Below are 15,953 nucleotides of genomic sequence, written 5' to 3'. Positions count from 1 at the left end.
TGCCTTTCTCTTTTGGGGGGGCTGGGTACCCCAAAATTACAGCGAAATTAAAACAAAATACGCCAATATTTTCCGACCGAAATGCACCGCGCAGCCCAGGGGGGCCCTGACATTTTGTCTAGCCCGGGGGCCCTTGGGAGGGTAAATCCGGCCCTGGATGTAGCCTTCGTCCAACCACAGGAACATATGCATATCTGCTGTTGTGGCCCGCTGTTGTGGCTGCAGCTGTGGCAACTGCTGTGGCACTCTCTTGTGCTCTTCTCTTGTTACTCGTAGTCGTTTCCGGTCCAGGGTCTGTTACCATAATGTCAGCCGATGAGCCTACATGTAGATGAAGCCATATTCCTTTATAATGTATTTGAAGTCCATTTGTTTAGGCAATTCACTCTCAATGGTAAATATTGTGATGTTATAGACAGAGTATGTGTATTATGTTTTGCACTAGTGTGCTGTAACTCTGAGCTGATGAAAACAGAAACGTTTTCCACTATGTCCATTACATAAGTGTGTTTGATTGAATACTCCATTAGTAGTTAGTAGTATTAGTAGTAGTATAGTCAGAAATGAAAACGAGGTACACTCACACACTTGGTGCAGACAGGAATTTCAAATAGAAACTTTGAAATAATCCATGCTCATGAATTTGCCCTGGTTTTGTGTTCCTCCTCAGCTTCGTTCAACATCTCAGAGGAGAAGGGCGTTTGCCAGCTTGGATATTTTCCCTGTGGGAACCTAACCACGTGTCTCCCGCAACTCCTACACTGCAACGGTGTGGATGACTGTGGCAATCAGGCTGACGAGGAGAATTGTGGTGAGTCTGATCTTTTGTTTAGTCTAAATTATTTGCAGGAGGTGCTATGCTATTATAATAAAAATAATTTGTAGTTCCATGTCGTAGACATAGCGGGCATTTGATATGCACAGGGAGTGCATACTGTATATAAAGTAGGAAGTACAGGCACACAAATTAGTGTGGGCCAGTGCTGTGCTGGGGATTTTTCAGCTGTGCCTAACCGCTCCAATGACTGGCCAGTGTGGGCACTTGTGTCTGTTTGGAGTACGGAATGTCAATGTAGTATGACCCATTGACCCCTGCAGCTGATTGACGTTGCATTCGACACGAGATGAAATCGTTACAAAGCTGCTTGTAGAAATGTACTGTTGCCTGTTCCAACAAAGTCTCCGGACCAATTTGAGGCAGAGTTGAATCAGCCCCGAGAAATGGAATCGCAGTTGATTATTTACACACAATGGGCCTCATGCGCCAATAAGTTCCTAACTTTTCCTCTTACATTTCTTCCTAAGTGAATTCCTAAGAGAAGTCCAGTCAGATTCATGAAACGTTCTTAAGTAGGCAGAATTGTTCGTAAGCATGTTCTTATGATGATGAATCCAAATCCTCGTAACTTGAAGGGGTGTGCCAGTTCATTCAAATTATCATAGGTAGAGCCCCACATATCCTAATTAGCATCCTAATTACCATAGGGAACCGCCCCACCAATCCCATATAAGGCATTGGGAATTCACTTTCCTACCTGTGTTCACCCAGGTGGGTGTGGTTTTGCATGACTCCATGGCCTTGCCTGCAGTCACACCTGTGTGTGATTGCAGCTCACAGGACCTCACACATAGAAATAAAGTTGAGTGAAGTCAAGAATACCTAAACTAAAGTCTAAATATGGTGGAACACCAGACTCCAAACATTACAAATCAATAATACTGTGGAGGTACTGAAGTGAACAGAAATTTTCACATTTTCAATATTTCAATATTTTAATATTTTCAATATTCATGAATGTATTTTATTATTTATCTCACAATAGTCAACTGGGGGGGGGGGGGGGGTTATGTGGTGGGTATGGTGCGTTTGTTTGGGTTGGGTTGTGAACTCTAAACCAGTGGTTCTCAAACATTTTCATGTCAAGGACCCCCAAATTGACATGCATTCTGCAGACCCCCATATGAAAATATTTTCTGCTAGGCTAATGTTTTGAAGATTTATCAAAATGTTTTGAAAATAGCCGATCTACAAGCTCAAAATGGGCAGTAATGGGACGCGTTTGTGAGCTTGTATATTGGCTATTTTCAAAGTATAAAATGGGATTAAAGTGGTAAAATATTCCATATTTTGCTGTGGACTGCCTGGAACTTCCTCAAGGACCCCTTGAGGTCCTCAGACCAAACTTTGAGCATCATGCAGATGGCGCTGTTTTCCCTTTATGTTTTCAGATTGCACTTAAGAACGAAAAAGGCACCCTAAGAGTGCTCCACAGTGTGCGTAGATTCTGTTCTTACCTACGAACAAATCGCAGCTAAGAAAAGATTGAGGGATCCCAAAACCTTCTTAAGAACTTCCTAAGTGGGTCTAAGAACAAATTTCCTCTTAAGAACTTCTTAAGAACGGTTGGCGCATGAGGCCCAATGACCACAACTCAAGGTCCCTCCTCTCACCGGACATGAAATAGGCGCTTCCTGACTTTTGACCCTCTCGACAAAATACTTTTTCCTGTCCCAATATTAACCCTGTAAAACCTGGATTAATTTCTACTTGCAAAAAAGAGATTTCAACCTTACTACTACTTTTGTACTACTAGGACTTATCAGGGGAAATTATGTAAAAAAAATATTATTTTTGCAAATTTTATGCACATTTAAGATTATTATAATAATAATAATAAATTAATAATTTACATTAATATCTTTCACAATAATGAATAAAACATGTTCTAGACATTCTAATGATCATAAAAAAACATATATTACAGTTATTTTACTTACTTTTATCAGGGTTAAAGGTCAAAGGTCAAAGTCCAGATATTTTTAATTTGTGTGAATTTCAGCCTCTGTGGGGGGTATTTATATGCAAATATCATGACCAATGGCATTGCAATGGCATTGCAATGAACATCAATGATGACGTTTAGGTGAACAAAGAACATACAAATAATAATATCTGATGCCGTCTCTTTCATGTCTCTGTTTCAAGTGCCCTGGGCATTTTCACTAACCTTTGAAAAATGGGGGGGGTCTTCTTCCTTGATCCTGGGATCATTCACAAACCACAGAAAACACATCATGATAACGAGAACGACTAGAAACCTCGTCCCGAGTTAAGCAACAGTTAATTTAAGCAATGGATGACTAAGCCAGTCATCTCCATGAGGAATCAAAAGGACAGTGTGTGTGTGTGTGTGTGTGTGTGTGTGTGTGTGTGTGTGTGTGTGTGTGTGTGTGTGTGTGTGTGTGTGTGTGTGTGTGTGTGTGTGTGTGTGTGTGTGTGTGTGTGTGTGTGTGTGTGTGTGTGTGAGAGAGAGAGAGCTTCCACATCATTACGATACGATGCTACCACCACCAGAACCCACTGACACAGAACGTGCTTGTGTGTGCGTGTGTTGTAATGGTAGAACTAGGAACGTTAATGTCCAGAGCCTGGGCAGAGGCCTTTTGTGGCGGTTCTGGACAACCGTGGGTCCGACCGACTCAAGGCCGGGCACTGCACTCCCTGTGGTGGTGTGGAACGTGTGTGGCGAGTCAGTTGGGCGAACGGTTCTCTGTGTGTACATGTAACGTGGATTACATGTACAAAATAATAATAATAATTAATTAATTAATTATAATATGTTGTATTATTTAGTGGTGCAACCACTCCCCTACGGAGCTATGTGTGTGGCTGGGTGGGTGGCTGGCTGGCTAGCTGGGTGGGTGGCTGGCTGGCTGGGTCTGAGCACGAAAACAACATGGTTGTTTTTCACCATTTGTGCGCAACCTAACACACACACAAACGCACATATTAATATAATATATATATATATGATTTTGGGTGTACAGTACAGTGACAGTACAGTACAGTAGAGGGACCCCCAACACGGTAACTCTGTCATTTCTCAACCGTTGACATTTTGTTTAATGTCATATTTTCATTTAGTTGTATTAATTTGTTGTTTTTTCCTTTTAGTTTGATATAAAAGCCATTTTCATAGACTCACCCTGTAACATAAGGCTCCGCTATCTTTGTGTATAAATAATATGGTCAGGTCTCATCAGTACTGAGCAGAGAAGTGCTCGACCAACCTGTATGTCTGATGTAGGCCTACTTCTCCCATGTAATGTTATGCAAAGCAGCCAGGTAGAGGGATTTGATCTAGGTGTCGCGGCAGACACGCGCGTGCATGCAGCTTCAGAACTAATCTCTCAAGATTACATTCGGAGCTGCGCTAGATTCAAAGGAAAACAGGGAACAGTGCCTTCCCAGATTGCTTCTGAAGTAGTGGAGCTCCTTGGGCTCGCCCCTGGTGTGGGCACAGAGTCCTACAAGACAGCAGACAGACAAACAGAACCATACAGCAGACAGAGAAACAGAAAAAGACGGTGAAAAAAAGAGTGACAAAAATCTAAAGACTCTCACTGGGCTACTAAGGACCAAGGAGCCAAGAGAGACTACAAAGTTAACTGGTACGTGTTGTAGTGGGTTATCTTGGTAGATTTTATATCGGTGGTATTAATAATTATGAAATTATTAATCATAAATGTAAGTTATGAGTTTTCAATCTGAATTGAAAAGGGCACCATTAACACTTTGACGGCGGCTAATTGTTTAAAGGGTTAGTTCAGATTTTTTGAACTTAAGTTGTATGAAATACTTGCCATTAATATAGTGGTTGCAACTGTATTAATTGATTGCCCGAGTCCTGTGGTGGGAGTGTTGCTCTGGTTTTGGTGAGATATCAAGTAGTTCCGGTCATTTTGTGGGGGGCACTGGGGGCCACGCAGTAAAAGTAAATGAATCCACAAAACTAACGTCATTTGTATTGTTGACCTATTTCTAAAATATTAGTGCAACTTCCGTTCTTTTTTTACCCCTCTATCACACAGAACTATGTTTTTTGTGTCCATATCACTACGCCCAAAAAATTGTTCCATGTGATAGAGGGGTCAATGTTGAACGAAAGTCACGCTAATATTTTAGAAATAGGTCAACAATACAAATTACGTTCGTTTTGTGGATTAATTTACTTTTACTGCGTGGCCCCAGTGCCCCCCACAAAATGACCGGAACTACTTAATATTGACCAAAACCAGAGCAGAACTCCCACCATGGGACTCGGGCAATCAATTAATACAGTTGCAACCACTATATTAATGGCAAGTATTTCATACAACTTAAGTTCAAAGAATCTGAACTATCCCTTTAATCCAGGGTTCCACCACGCGTAATATGCTAAACCCGCTATTTGTTTTAATTCGCCGTATTTTAATAATTAAAAAGAAACTGCGGCATTGTCGCGGACCTGGTGACGAGGTCGTCACGTTATGATAACGAAACCGGAAATCAACCCATGCTCTGGGCTTATAGGGCTTCTGGGAAATTGAGCCCAATGCAAGTGAACGAGGGGGTAGGGACAATCTTGGCTCGCTTTGCTCTTTGTCTGTGTCTGTGAGTGTTTACTAGCGGTTTTTCATGGATCAAAAGCGCAAATACTTCGGCCTATGCTGCAAAGGTAATAAAACAATCTAGGCAGCGTAGAATATTTGATTAAATAGCGGGGAATGCGGGTTATGCCGGCAACGTGTTAGGAATAAGCACAAGATGAATTTGTATTTAACACAATTAAAAAGATTATAATAATCCCTTTTTATTTTCTGTCAATAAATCCACAACATCTGAAGGGAAAAGTAATTTAATTTTCATTCATGCCGGGATGTGGTCAAAATTCATTCTCCTCCCTCCATCCGATCATCTCTGGAGTTCCCGTCGGCATGGACAGAATCTGATGCCGTCTCTTTCATGTCTCTGTTTCAAGGCCCTGCAGGGCATTATCACTAACCTTTGAAAAATGGGGGGGATCTTCTTCCTTGATCCTGGGATCATTCACAAACCACAGAAAACACACCATGATGACGAGAACGACTATAGAAACCTCGTCTCGAGTTAAGCAACAGTTAATTTAAGCAATGAATGACTAAGCCAGTCATCTCCATGAGGAATGGTGTGTGTGTGTGTGTGTGTGTGTGTGTGTGTGTGTGTGTGTGTGTGTGTGTGTGTGTGTGTGTGTGTGTGTGTGTGTGTGTGTGTGTGTGTGTGTGTGTGTGTGTGTGTGTGTGTGTGTGTGTGTGTGTGTGTGTGTGTGTGTGTGTGTGTGTGTGTGAGCTTCCACATCATTTTATTGTGGATACGATGCTACCACCACTGAAAGAAGTGGAGGGACACATTTGTAAGGGACACACGTTGACACGGATGTCAGGAGAGAGAAATGTGTACAAATGTGCACTTCTACAGCATGAACCCAGAACGCACTGACACAGAACGTGCTTGTGTGTGCGTGTGTTGTAATGGTAGAACTAGGAACGTTAATGTCCAGAGCCTGGGCAGAGGCCCTTTGTGGCGGTTCTGGACAACCGTGGGTCCGACCGACTCAAGGCCTGCACTCCCTGTGGTGGTTTAGTTTAGTTTATTAAGGATCCCTATTAGTCTACACCCTAGTGGAGACTATTCTTCCTGGGGTCCAGTCAAAAATGACACCACAATACAAATCATAAAATGCAGTACAGCATGATCCATGTTTCTGAACAAACACACACACCTAAAAATCAAAATTTATAACAGTAAAATTAAAAGAAAAATAGAAAAACAGATTTGTCAGTCAGAAAATATAATAAGAACCTAATTTAATATAATTTCCTTTCTGATTATTGGCATTGCTGCCTTGAGTTTCCTTTTGAAATAAAATGTAGGTCTATTTCTTGTTAGAGTCAAATGTGGGGGGAGCACACGCCAGTATGCAATGGCGAGTCGGTTGGGCGAACGGTTCTCTGTCTGTACATGTAACGTGGATTACATGTACACACAGATACCGTGCATTTATAGATAAGATTGTTAAAAACAGAACAAAAAAAATACACTTTTGACTAGTATGATAGTATTCAATTCATGCTAAGCATTGCTCTGCATTCTGCACTGGCAACATTGGCCATCATCTTCAGTTTAAAAGTGCTTTATTTATAGATCACAAAGTGTTTCACACAACCAACTAAATATAGCCTAGTTTAACAGCTTGAACAAAGCCAGATGTAGGCCTATTTGACAGTGCATCACAGCTGAATACAGACACACACTCACACACCTGCCCTCTGAGAGTCTGGAGTCATTTCTCTCCAAAAGCCATCGAATATGATGGACAGGGGCGGCCTTAGGAATCTGGAGGTTCGTTTCAAGACCAAATATGAGGCCTCCATATATACCTATGACATAATTATTCTGTTGATACAGGTGTATTGATACAATAGTTTGACTGTTCAATATCGCGCGCAGCCATTACTCTTGGGGGGTTGACTGACACCTGATGGTCAGTCGGCACTCGGAGGCCCCCTGAGGGTGGAGGCCCGTTTCAATTGAAACTGGTGAAACATAGCAAAGGCCTCCTATGATGATGGAATATGATTAAAGATTTCCACTTTCTACTGCTCAAAAAACACAAAATAAGTGAAACAAATTGTCAGATAGTTTCCATTTTTGAAATATGCAAAACAGAGGTCCAACCACACCCAGTCATAAAGATAAGCAACATGTTTCTAATTGTCAAATAACATGATTTAGACACAGAGTTTGCATTCATAGCTCAACAACAATACAATTCCCATAATGCGTTGGTGCACTGCTCCTCCTTGTGGATAGGGGGAGAACTGTATTACTGCGACAACATGTAGTCCAGGAAGTAAGTGAGCCTAGTGTCCATGACATCAGAGACACTGGGCTCACTGCTAAAATCTAAAAATATCTAAAACCACATATTACACACATAAAGACCCCCAGGAAAGTGTTCTAAATCTTCTAAACGTCATTAACATATATTTTTTTGTAAAAAGGGTGAAGTTTGTCTGAAACCAAGCAGCCTTGAGTGGAAGTGGTTTATAAAGCCCTCAAGGGCGAGTCTATGCCGATCTAAACTCGATTGCCTTGTGCAGCCCTGCTCTGTGTCCGCAAAATCCACGCTGAAAAACTATAAATGAAACCACACAAACAAAACACCTTTAACACAATGATTTATAAACACCATGAATGTATGAAATGTCCTTTTTGACAGTCACGCTGTAATTCCTTTTAAATGTCCATACATGCACACATGCTACAGCATGTGTGCTCACAGTATGACAGCAGGGGAGGGGATAATGAATTCATCACATTTCAGGCAGAGCAACATCCTCATTACTTGCTGAATGGCATCGTGTCCCCTTAACCTTCACCCTTGTTTTGCATTGCAAATAAAACTTACTGTACGTCACAGTCTGAAATCTGGGTGCATTACCATTTATGCTATGCTTTATCCTAAGCGCTCTACATATATTGTGCATTGCTTGCTTGCTTGTGGTTGTCCATCGTGTCCGATGATGACCAATTTTCTCCTATTTTGTGAGTCTTCTGGTGGCTGTGTAGCCCGAGACGCTACATTTGTGCAAAGAATAATCTTTGAGATTACACTGAAGCAGTGCTCAGGCCTAATGAAACGTTACACCATTGCATATATTTACTGTTACCGCTACGAGTGTAATTAGGGAATTACTTAATTAATTAGGCCCGCAGATGCATGCGTGCAGATCACGATGCGTTGTTCATTGATGATTAAGCCTACAACAATTTATTTGTATTATTAAATGTTTCTTTTTTGTTTGTCTTTTAAAAGGAGCATACATAAATATATACCATTTGTCTACCAACAATAATATATGTATACATGCATATACATTTGGGGTATAAAAAGAAGTACAGCTTTATATTTTATTGTAGGCCTATTGGTATTTGAGGATGTTTACAGTTTGTTTTCACGTCCATTTGCATGACTCACTGAGAAGTTTGAGAACTTTTTTTTAAATTGAATAGGCCTACTTTATAACAGTCCAATCCAATGATCCATGTAATCAATCATATAGCATATAGCAAGCATCATACAGACCAATTATTTGTTTACAAACATTGGGACTGGGCGCACGGGTGACTGTTTCATGTAATCAATTCCCAACAGATCTCCAAACCTGTTGTTTTGGGGAGCGCTGGTTTCAGTTCATTCAACCTCTTGTGTGTTGGCTAGTGAAGTGCACCCTAGGAGACATTTATACTTCAAAGCGCAACAGTATTGCGCACAGAGAATTGAGAGAACAGCTGATATACAAGCTCACATCGCATCACAGATGCGATTGTGAGCGTAGAGGTCTGCTTGCGCGACACCATCGCGGGACGAAGCATAAATTATACTTAATGGGCTCCAGGTGCGCATGCAGCCATTCACAAATAGGCTCTGTTGGCGTGATCATCTGCAGCTGCTTATCCAGAATAGAGGTTATGCGCGTGACATCATCATCATAGGGCAAATAGGGCATTCATTTATGGGAAAAAAGAAAGAAAGAAAAAAGCGTCTAGGGAGCACCGCATTGAGTAGTAATAGTTTGGAGGATGGGCTGTATAATGTGTTTGTCTTAATGCCACATTATGAGTAAAAATGTTTTGTATGATGATGGCTTACGGAGTTCTCTGCTCGAGTAGAAGGTGGTTGATTTACCGTGTCTAATCGCAGCATTGATGCTTTCTAAAGCCCCAGTTTACCAGCCTGCACAGAGTTTATATTTACGGAGTGATGTGGGCGAGCACCCCACCCCCAACACCACTTTACGCTTTATGAAACAATTCATCTCCCTAACTGCCATACCTTCTAATTTCCAACGTCCTCCCACGTCCCTGTCTTTGTCCACTTCCTCCGGTAATGCAGGAATCTAATCTGCAAATCCTTTCATATACAGTTCTATTATTTCTGGCTTGTGGACTAGTTGATGTGCATTCTGCCGCAGGTACCTTAAACAGTATGAATAAACGGTATGATGAGTGAAAGTGAATGCAGATAATGGGATGGGTTTAAGCCAAGGCCATCTACTGTAGAAACCCCTCCAGTCAATAGATTAATCGGGTAGATTGAAAGACCCCTCCCCAGGCCCTTTGGTTGACTTTTTCGATGACGTTGGTGGCCATTTTATCACCGGAAAGATTAGCCTCTAGGATGGAACCTAGGTAGGTAATTTCATCTTTACGTATGATAACATTGTCACTCACTCTAACCAAGAAGCCATTTGCCTTGCTGAGATTACTATTAGATCCAAAGAGAATGGATTCAGTTTTTCCCAGGTGTAAAGATAGTTTGTTATCAGCGAGCCAGGTGCAGATTCTACCGAGTTCAGAGCTGAGGGCCTTTTCAACCTGCAGTTTGTTCCTGTCCGAGACTAGCAGTGCCAAGTCATCTGCGAACAGGAACAAGTTGCAGTCACAAGCTGAAGTCATGTCGTTAACATATATTAGGAACAGTAAAGAGTATGCTTCCTTGTGGAACGCCACAGCTCACTGGGAGGGGGGGGACAGTGTTCCATTCACCATCTGTTCTCTCCCCTCCAGGTAGGATTGCATCCAGCTCACTGATGTGCTATCGAAACCAATTGCTTTAAGCTTGTTAACCAGTATGGAGTGGTTCACTGTGTCAAAAGCCTTTTGAGGGCTGATCAGTGGTGTCATCCTCGTAGAACGCATTACCACGGTGTGGTACGGGAAAAAATGTGACGCGAACAAGCAAGAACGGAACGGTGCACGTGTGTGCACGCTAGAATGCCTCCCTAGATTCAAGAGAAGACGCACCTAACCTTGTGTCACCAGACTTTCCAAGACGCACCAAGTCTATCTCTGGGGACCCCAATTTATATTGTAAAATCAATGTTAATTTAACTCTGAGAGTGTCGGGTCCATTTGGTTCCATTTGTACACTCTCAGAGTTACAGACCCATAAGGGCCCATTTGGTTTCTAACTATTATTTAGCTGGGGACCCCCTGGAACTCCCTCAGGGACCCCTGAGGGAGTTGGCGGGCCTTGACGCTGTCGTAATGACTTGCTGAAAATAGATGATCTACAAGCTCACAACGCGTCGCAGCGCGACAAAACTATGCATTAGTTTTGCACAAAAAACACTCTTGGGCTAAAAACAGCCATAGCCGTCATCACAAATGCGATGAAATGTGATGAGGTCAGCACATTTGAGCACATTTGGGCAAGTGGCTATGGCCGTTTTTAGCCCAAGGAATGTTTTTTTTTCTAAACTAATGCTTGGAATGGATTCAGAATCATGAAAACCCCCTAGTTTGACACGTCACATGATACTGAAAGCAGAATTAATTTTAGGTAATTTTGCCTTATTGTGCCTTAACAGGTTGTTGATGGTGGACTTATGGATTTGGGGCTCTCATGAATTTTCCCCGCATTTTTGCGATTTTCATGGGGGCTCAATTTGTTTTCTAACCTTCATAGATGATAAATCCACTGAGAAACGGACCTTTGCTCTCCGCGGTCACGGAACTGCCGTAAACGACCCAACTACTTAGTGAATTTGTAAATGTAGCTTTTTTTTAAACATTAAGTTATGTTACAGTGGCATCTCTGGCCTATTTTAACAGGATCGGTGCCGACCATTTAGGACCGTCTTTCAGGCTTCCCTGCCTATGTTTAAAGTTACCATTGAACAGCCACTGCACCGACCGCTGAGTTGCTTCCACTTTAAAACGGTGTAATCGCTTATCGTAGAGTTGAAAAGTATTCCAAAGTGGCGAGCGATCATAACAACAGACCGGACGAGGAAGCCACGCGCTGCTAGGCATCTTCCCCATGGTAAACAATAGGGACTCAATTTCCCATAACCCTTTTGCGACGGACCCTTTTGCGGAACGACGGACCTTTTTGCGATGACGTCGTCAAAACGCGTCTCATATCCCATTCTGTCCGGTGGACTTTTAAACTGATTAAAAACGTGGATTAAACAATGAAAACATAACTTGGGCAACTCGCGAATCGCAGGGGAAGTGTTCTACAATTAATTAACTCGAGCAACTCGGGTTTTGTAGTCAAAAGTGTTTAGGGCAAAACAATTCTACTTATAATTGTTCTACTTAAAAAGTCAATTTTTTTTGTATGTCTAGGAAGTATGCTAATAGTCACATTCTAATTGACCATTTTAATGTATAATCACCCATCCACCGATTTTCAGAACAGTCCCGGGTCCCCACTCCGGGTACAGGCTTTAGTTCCGACACTATTATTGGTCCGACAGTCATTAGACCGACAACCTACTTCAAACCATAACCACAAGCACGGGAGCAGCGCATGTTCGAGCTCTAGTCCGACCGTTGTTCCTGCATGTCGGACTAATGCTCCGTCGGAATTACCATGGGATCTCCCCACTCCTTGGGGTGTCACATACCGTTTCGTTAAATTTGTCCTCTGCATTTGCCCATCCTATAAATACGGTGCTCTGGGAGCAATTAGGTGTTAGTGTTCAGGGACACTCATCGACACATTGTTGGCCTGGAATCGACCCTGCGACAACCAGGGCTTCTGGCTTCCCAAGTTCCCAAGCGGGCTCACTAACCATCAGCTATGGCCGTCCCAGCCTCTTTCTATTTTTAAGTTTAAGATGTTTGGCTTGTCTTTTTGCCTTCAAAGACAGGGAGTTGAGGTGAGCACTCATTTCTTGGCACAAAGTCAAACTCATCTCCCTGCAGGGCACAGGGAGATGTGAAGTGCGGAGGGTTGTTTGATGGTTTGTGAAAGATGCATTTGAACTGTAACGTGTGTTCGATCAGAAAGAGCAGCCGGCTGTTTGATATGAAGTCTTTGAAGTGAAACAGGACTGAATAGTATTTAAATGAGTTAAGACGGATCCTATTGACAGTACTAGAAGTATCTGTAGAATCTTTTCATGAGATTCAGAGCAAAGCAGCTGCAGCACACAGGAAGCTTGTCATTAGCGGTGTGGCAGACACTGATACATGTTGAGAATGTTATCTTCAGGGGGATAAATGGCTGTCTCGTTGTTAAATTGGAGGCCTTGGCATTATCAAGTTCCCTTTAAATGGCAGACTTTTCACACCGTTTCCACACTGGCTAGACTCTATGCCACTGGCTGATCTACCCCACTGGTTAGACTCTTAACTCAGTGGTAGTAGGGATGGAGCGTGTTCATTTTTGAGGGGCGCTATCCCCTCCTATGCACAGCTTTGTGTTTGTATGTTTGAGCACGGAAGGTGCTCATATGCACAGCTATGCTCGATAACAGGCTTGATAAGCCCAAAGGGTATCGATACCAGATACTCAATAAGCTTGTTATGGGGTTTATTGCACGCACGCACGCACGCACGCACGCACCCACGCACGCACACAGTCACACACACCATAATTAAGGGGCGTTTAAAAACACAAGAAAGAAGACGTTATCAAGTGTGACACCACAGAATAAATTCTGCATATTGCACTGCTATTCTGTTTAAAAAGGTACCCCCTGACACTGTCAGCTGTGCTGTCCCCCATGTGTTCCCATTCCCATCACAGCCAAGTGTAATCTATAGTCTCATGGGGTTTTGGGTGAGTGACTCATTATGGCTGATGTGGAAGCACAGAGAAGCATGTACAGCCACAAGTCTGCCTCATGATAAACATGGTGTGTCAACAAGATTATCCATAATGTGTAGGAAATCACACCAACTGAGTGAACTGAGCAGTGAACTGAGCAGTACTGTGTGTGTGTGTGTGTGTGTGCGTGTGCGTGTGCGTGTGCGCGTGCGCGTGTGCGCGTGCGTGTGCTGAACAGTGACATAATATAAAACAATCAGGTTAAAACAAACTTACACAGGTTACATACTATATGTATATATATATATATATATATATACATATAGTATAATAATGCAAGAAAAATTTATAATCAATACTCAAGGAGTAAAACAGAAACAAAACAAACAGACCTGCAGAGGAGATTAAGCGACAACATGGAAAAATGTTTACGGAACAAAAACGTTTTTAAACTGCTTTTAAAAATTGGAATTTCTCAAAGGCAAGGGCAGAGCATTCCACAAGGTAGGAGCAACCACTGCAAAGGCCCTATCACCTTTAGTCTTTAACTTGGTCGCCAAGATTTCTAAGAGACCTTTATCCGAGGACCTGAGAGGTCTCACATTATCCTTAAGGGGTTAAAAGGTCAAGGATATAAAGTGGGGCCAGTCCAAGTGCCTTAAAAGTGGTTAACAGGATTTTTTTTTTTTTTTAAATATTTTTATTGGTTTTTAAATTTTTTCACATACAGTTACTTACTGACATACTTTACAAGCAGACAAAACAAACATTGGGGCAGAGGGGGGGGGGGGGGGGGGGGGGTTCCTCCAGTTCATCTATGCCATCATCTACACCATACCATATGAAGCAGAACAGAAAGAAAAAGAAAAACAAGCAAAAAAAGGAAAGCCAACCAAGACAGCCACAGTATTGCACATGCCTCGAGCCCATTCACATGTAGACATACAGTAGACATACAGTTTTTTCCATTTTTGTTTTTCTATCCTAGGTCTGTCCACTCAAGGGGGCATTGGGCCTTTAGAAGGATCCGAGAGGATTTTAAAATCTACTCTGGCCTTGATGGGTAACCAGTGCAGTCCAGCTAATACCAGGGTTACGTGTGCTCTACGGTTAGTGTTTGTGAGGATTCTGGCTGCAGTGTTCTGTACTAATTGGAGTCTGGATAATGAGGAGTGGCTCAGCATTGTGTAGAGTCCGTTACAGTAATGAAGGCGGGAATATACAAATGCATGCATGATTTTTTCTAGATCCGGGGGCGTGAGAATTGGCTTTATTTTAGCGATGTTGCGTAGATGATAAAAGCAGGACTGGGTGACCTTTTTTTCGAGGTTCATTTTATTGTAAAAAAATACACCCAGGTTCTTTGCCGTGGGTTTAACCTTAGCTGCCAGTGAGCCGAGGGGTTTGAGCTGATATCAGGGCCAATAATCAAGATTTCTGTTTTTTCAGCGTTGAGTTGTAAAAAGTTTTGTGCCATCCAATTTATTATACCAGTTAAACAGTTGTGCATGATTATGAGTTTTCTGGGGTCATTTTACTTAAAAGAGAGATATAACTGTGTATCGTCAGCGTAACAATGATAAGAAAGGCCTTCAAAACTATTGATGAGGGAGCCTAGGAAGAGGTGTAACTGAAAACCGCAGCAGCCACACTTCGCCCTGACAGATAAGAGGAGAACCATTCTAAGGCTACCCCGGTTAATCCCACCCACTGATGGAGCCGATCAAGTAGTATGGAGTGGTCAATTGTATCGAACGCCACGCTTAACAGCAGCAGCACTGAACATTCCCCGGCGTCGGCCCTCATGAGAATGTCGCTAGAAACCCTGAGGAGTGCCGTCTCTGTGCTGTGCTTCTGGCGGAAGCCGGACTGAAATTTATCAAAAGTATTGTTGGAATTTAGAAAGTGCAGGAGTTGATTACAGACAACCTTTTCCAAGACTTTTGAGATGAAGGTGAGTTTTAAGATTGGCCGGTAATTGCTAATTGAAAGCAGACATGAGTTCCTTCATGTGAGTGAAATGGGCTGTCTCCTTGGATTATTTCCACAGCCGCTCTACCTTTCTGCACTCTGCAGACCCTTTTAAGATTGCGGATGTCTTCATTCATCCATGGGGATGAGTTGACAGCACCGGCACACTTATTTTTTATTTTAATGGGGGCAACTGAATCTAGGGTAGACGAGCAAAGATTACACATTGTGTGTGTGTGTGTGTGTGTGTGTGTGTGTGTGTGTGTGTGTGTGTGTGTGTGTGTGTGTGTGTGTGTGTGTGTGTGTGTGTGTGTGTGTGTGTGTGTGTGTGTGTGTGTGTGTGTGTGTGCAAAAATTTGATTATTTGGGTAGTCGACTAGCAAAACGGTAGTCGACACTGTAAATCAAAAATCGAGTAATCGTTTTTCTTTTCTTAGCCTGCTAGCTAGCAAGCCTAGCATGTATTCAGAGTAAGAGTGGCGACACTAGCGTTGACTCCCATTGTAACAATGGAATGCGGAAGTGCTCATTCTATCTCAATGGGATAGTTCCAAT

At 42.4% G+C, this 15,953-nt stretch overlaps 1 protein-coding gene across 1 annotated transcript in view; it reads left to right on the top strand.

Moving 5' to 3' along the window:
- Nucleotides 1-305: 305 nt before the first annotated feature.
- Nucleotides 306-15,953, top strand: part of rxfp1 (relaxin family peptide receptor 1) — a gene marked incomplete at both ends in the record, with an annotated part of 79,583 nt that continues 63,935 nt past the window's right edge. Inside the window, 2 exons of the mRNA XM_079495172.1 lie at nucleotides 306-327; nucleotides 671-811. Coding sequence (XP_079351298.1) covers nucleotides 306-327; nucleotides 671-811 — 163 coding nt within the window. The remainder of the gene's footprint in view (nucleotides 328-670; nucleotides 812-15,953) is intronic.

This window comes from Electrona antarctica (assembly GCF_951216825.1).
Source record: "Electrona antarctica genome assembly, chromosome: 1".
Taxonomy (NCBI): Eukaryota; Metazoa; Chordata; class Actinopteri; order Myctophiformes; family Myctophidae; genus Electrona; species Electrona antarctica.
Note: the sequence above shows the minus strand (reverse complement) of the source record. Positions and strands in the feature narration are given on the sequence as shown.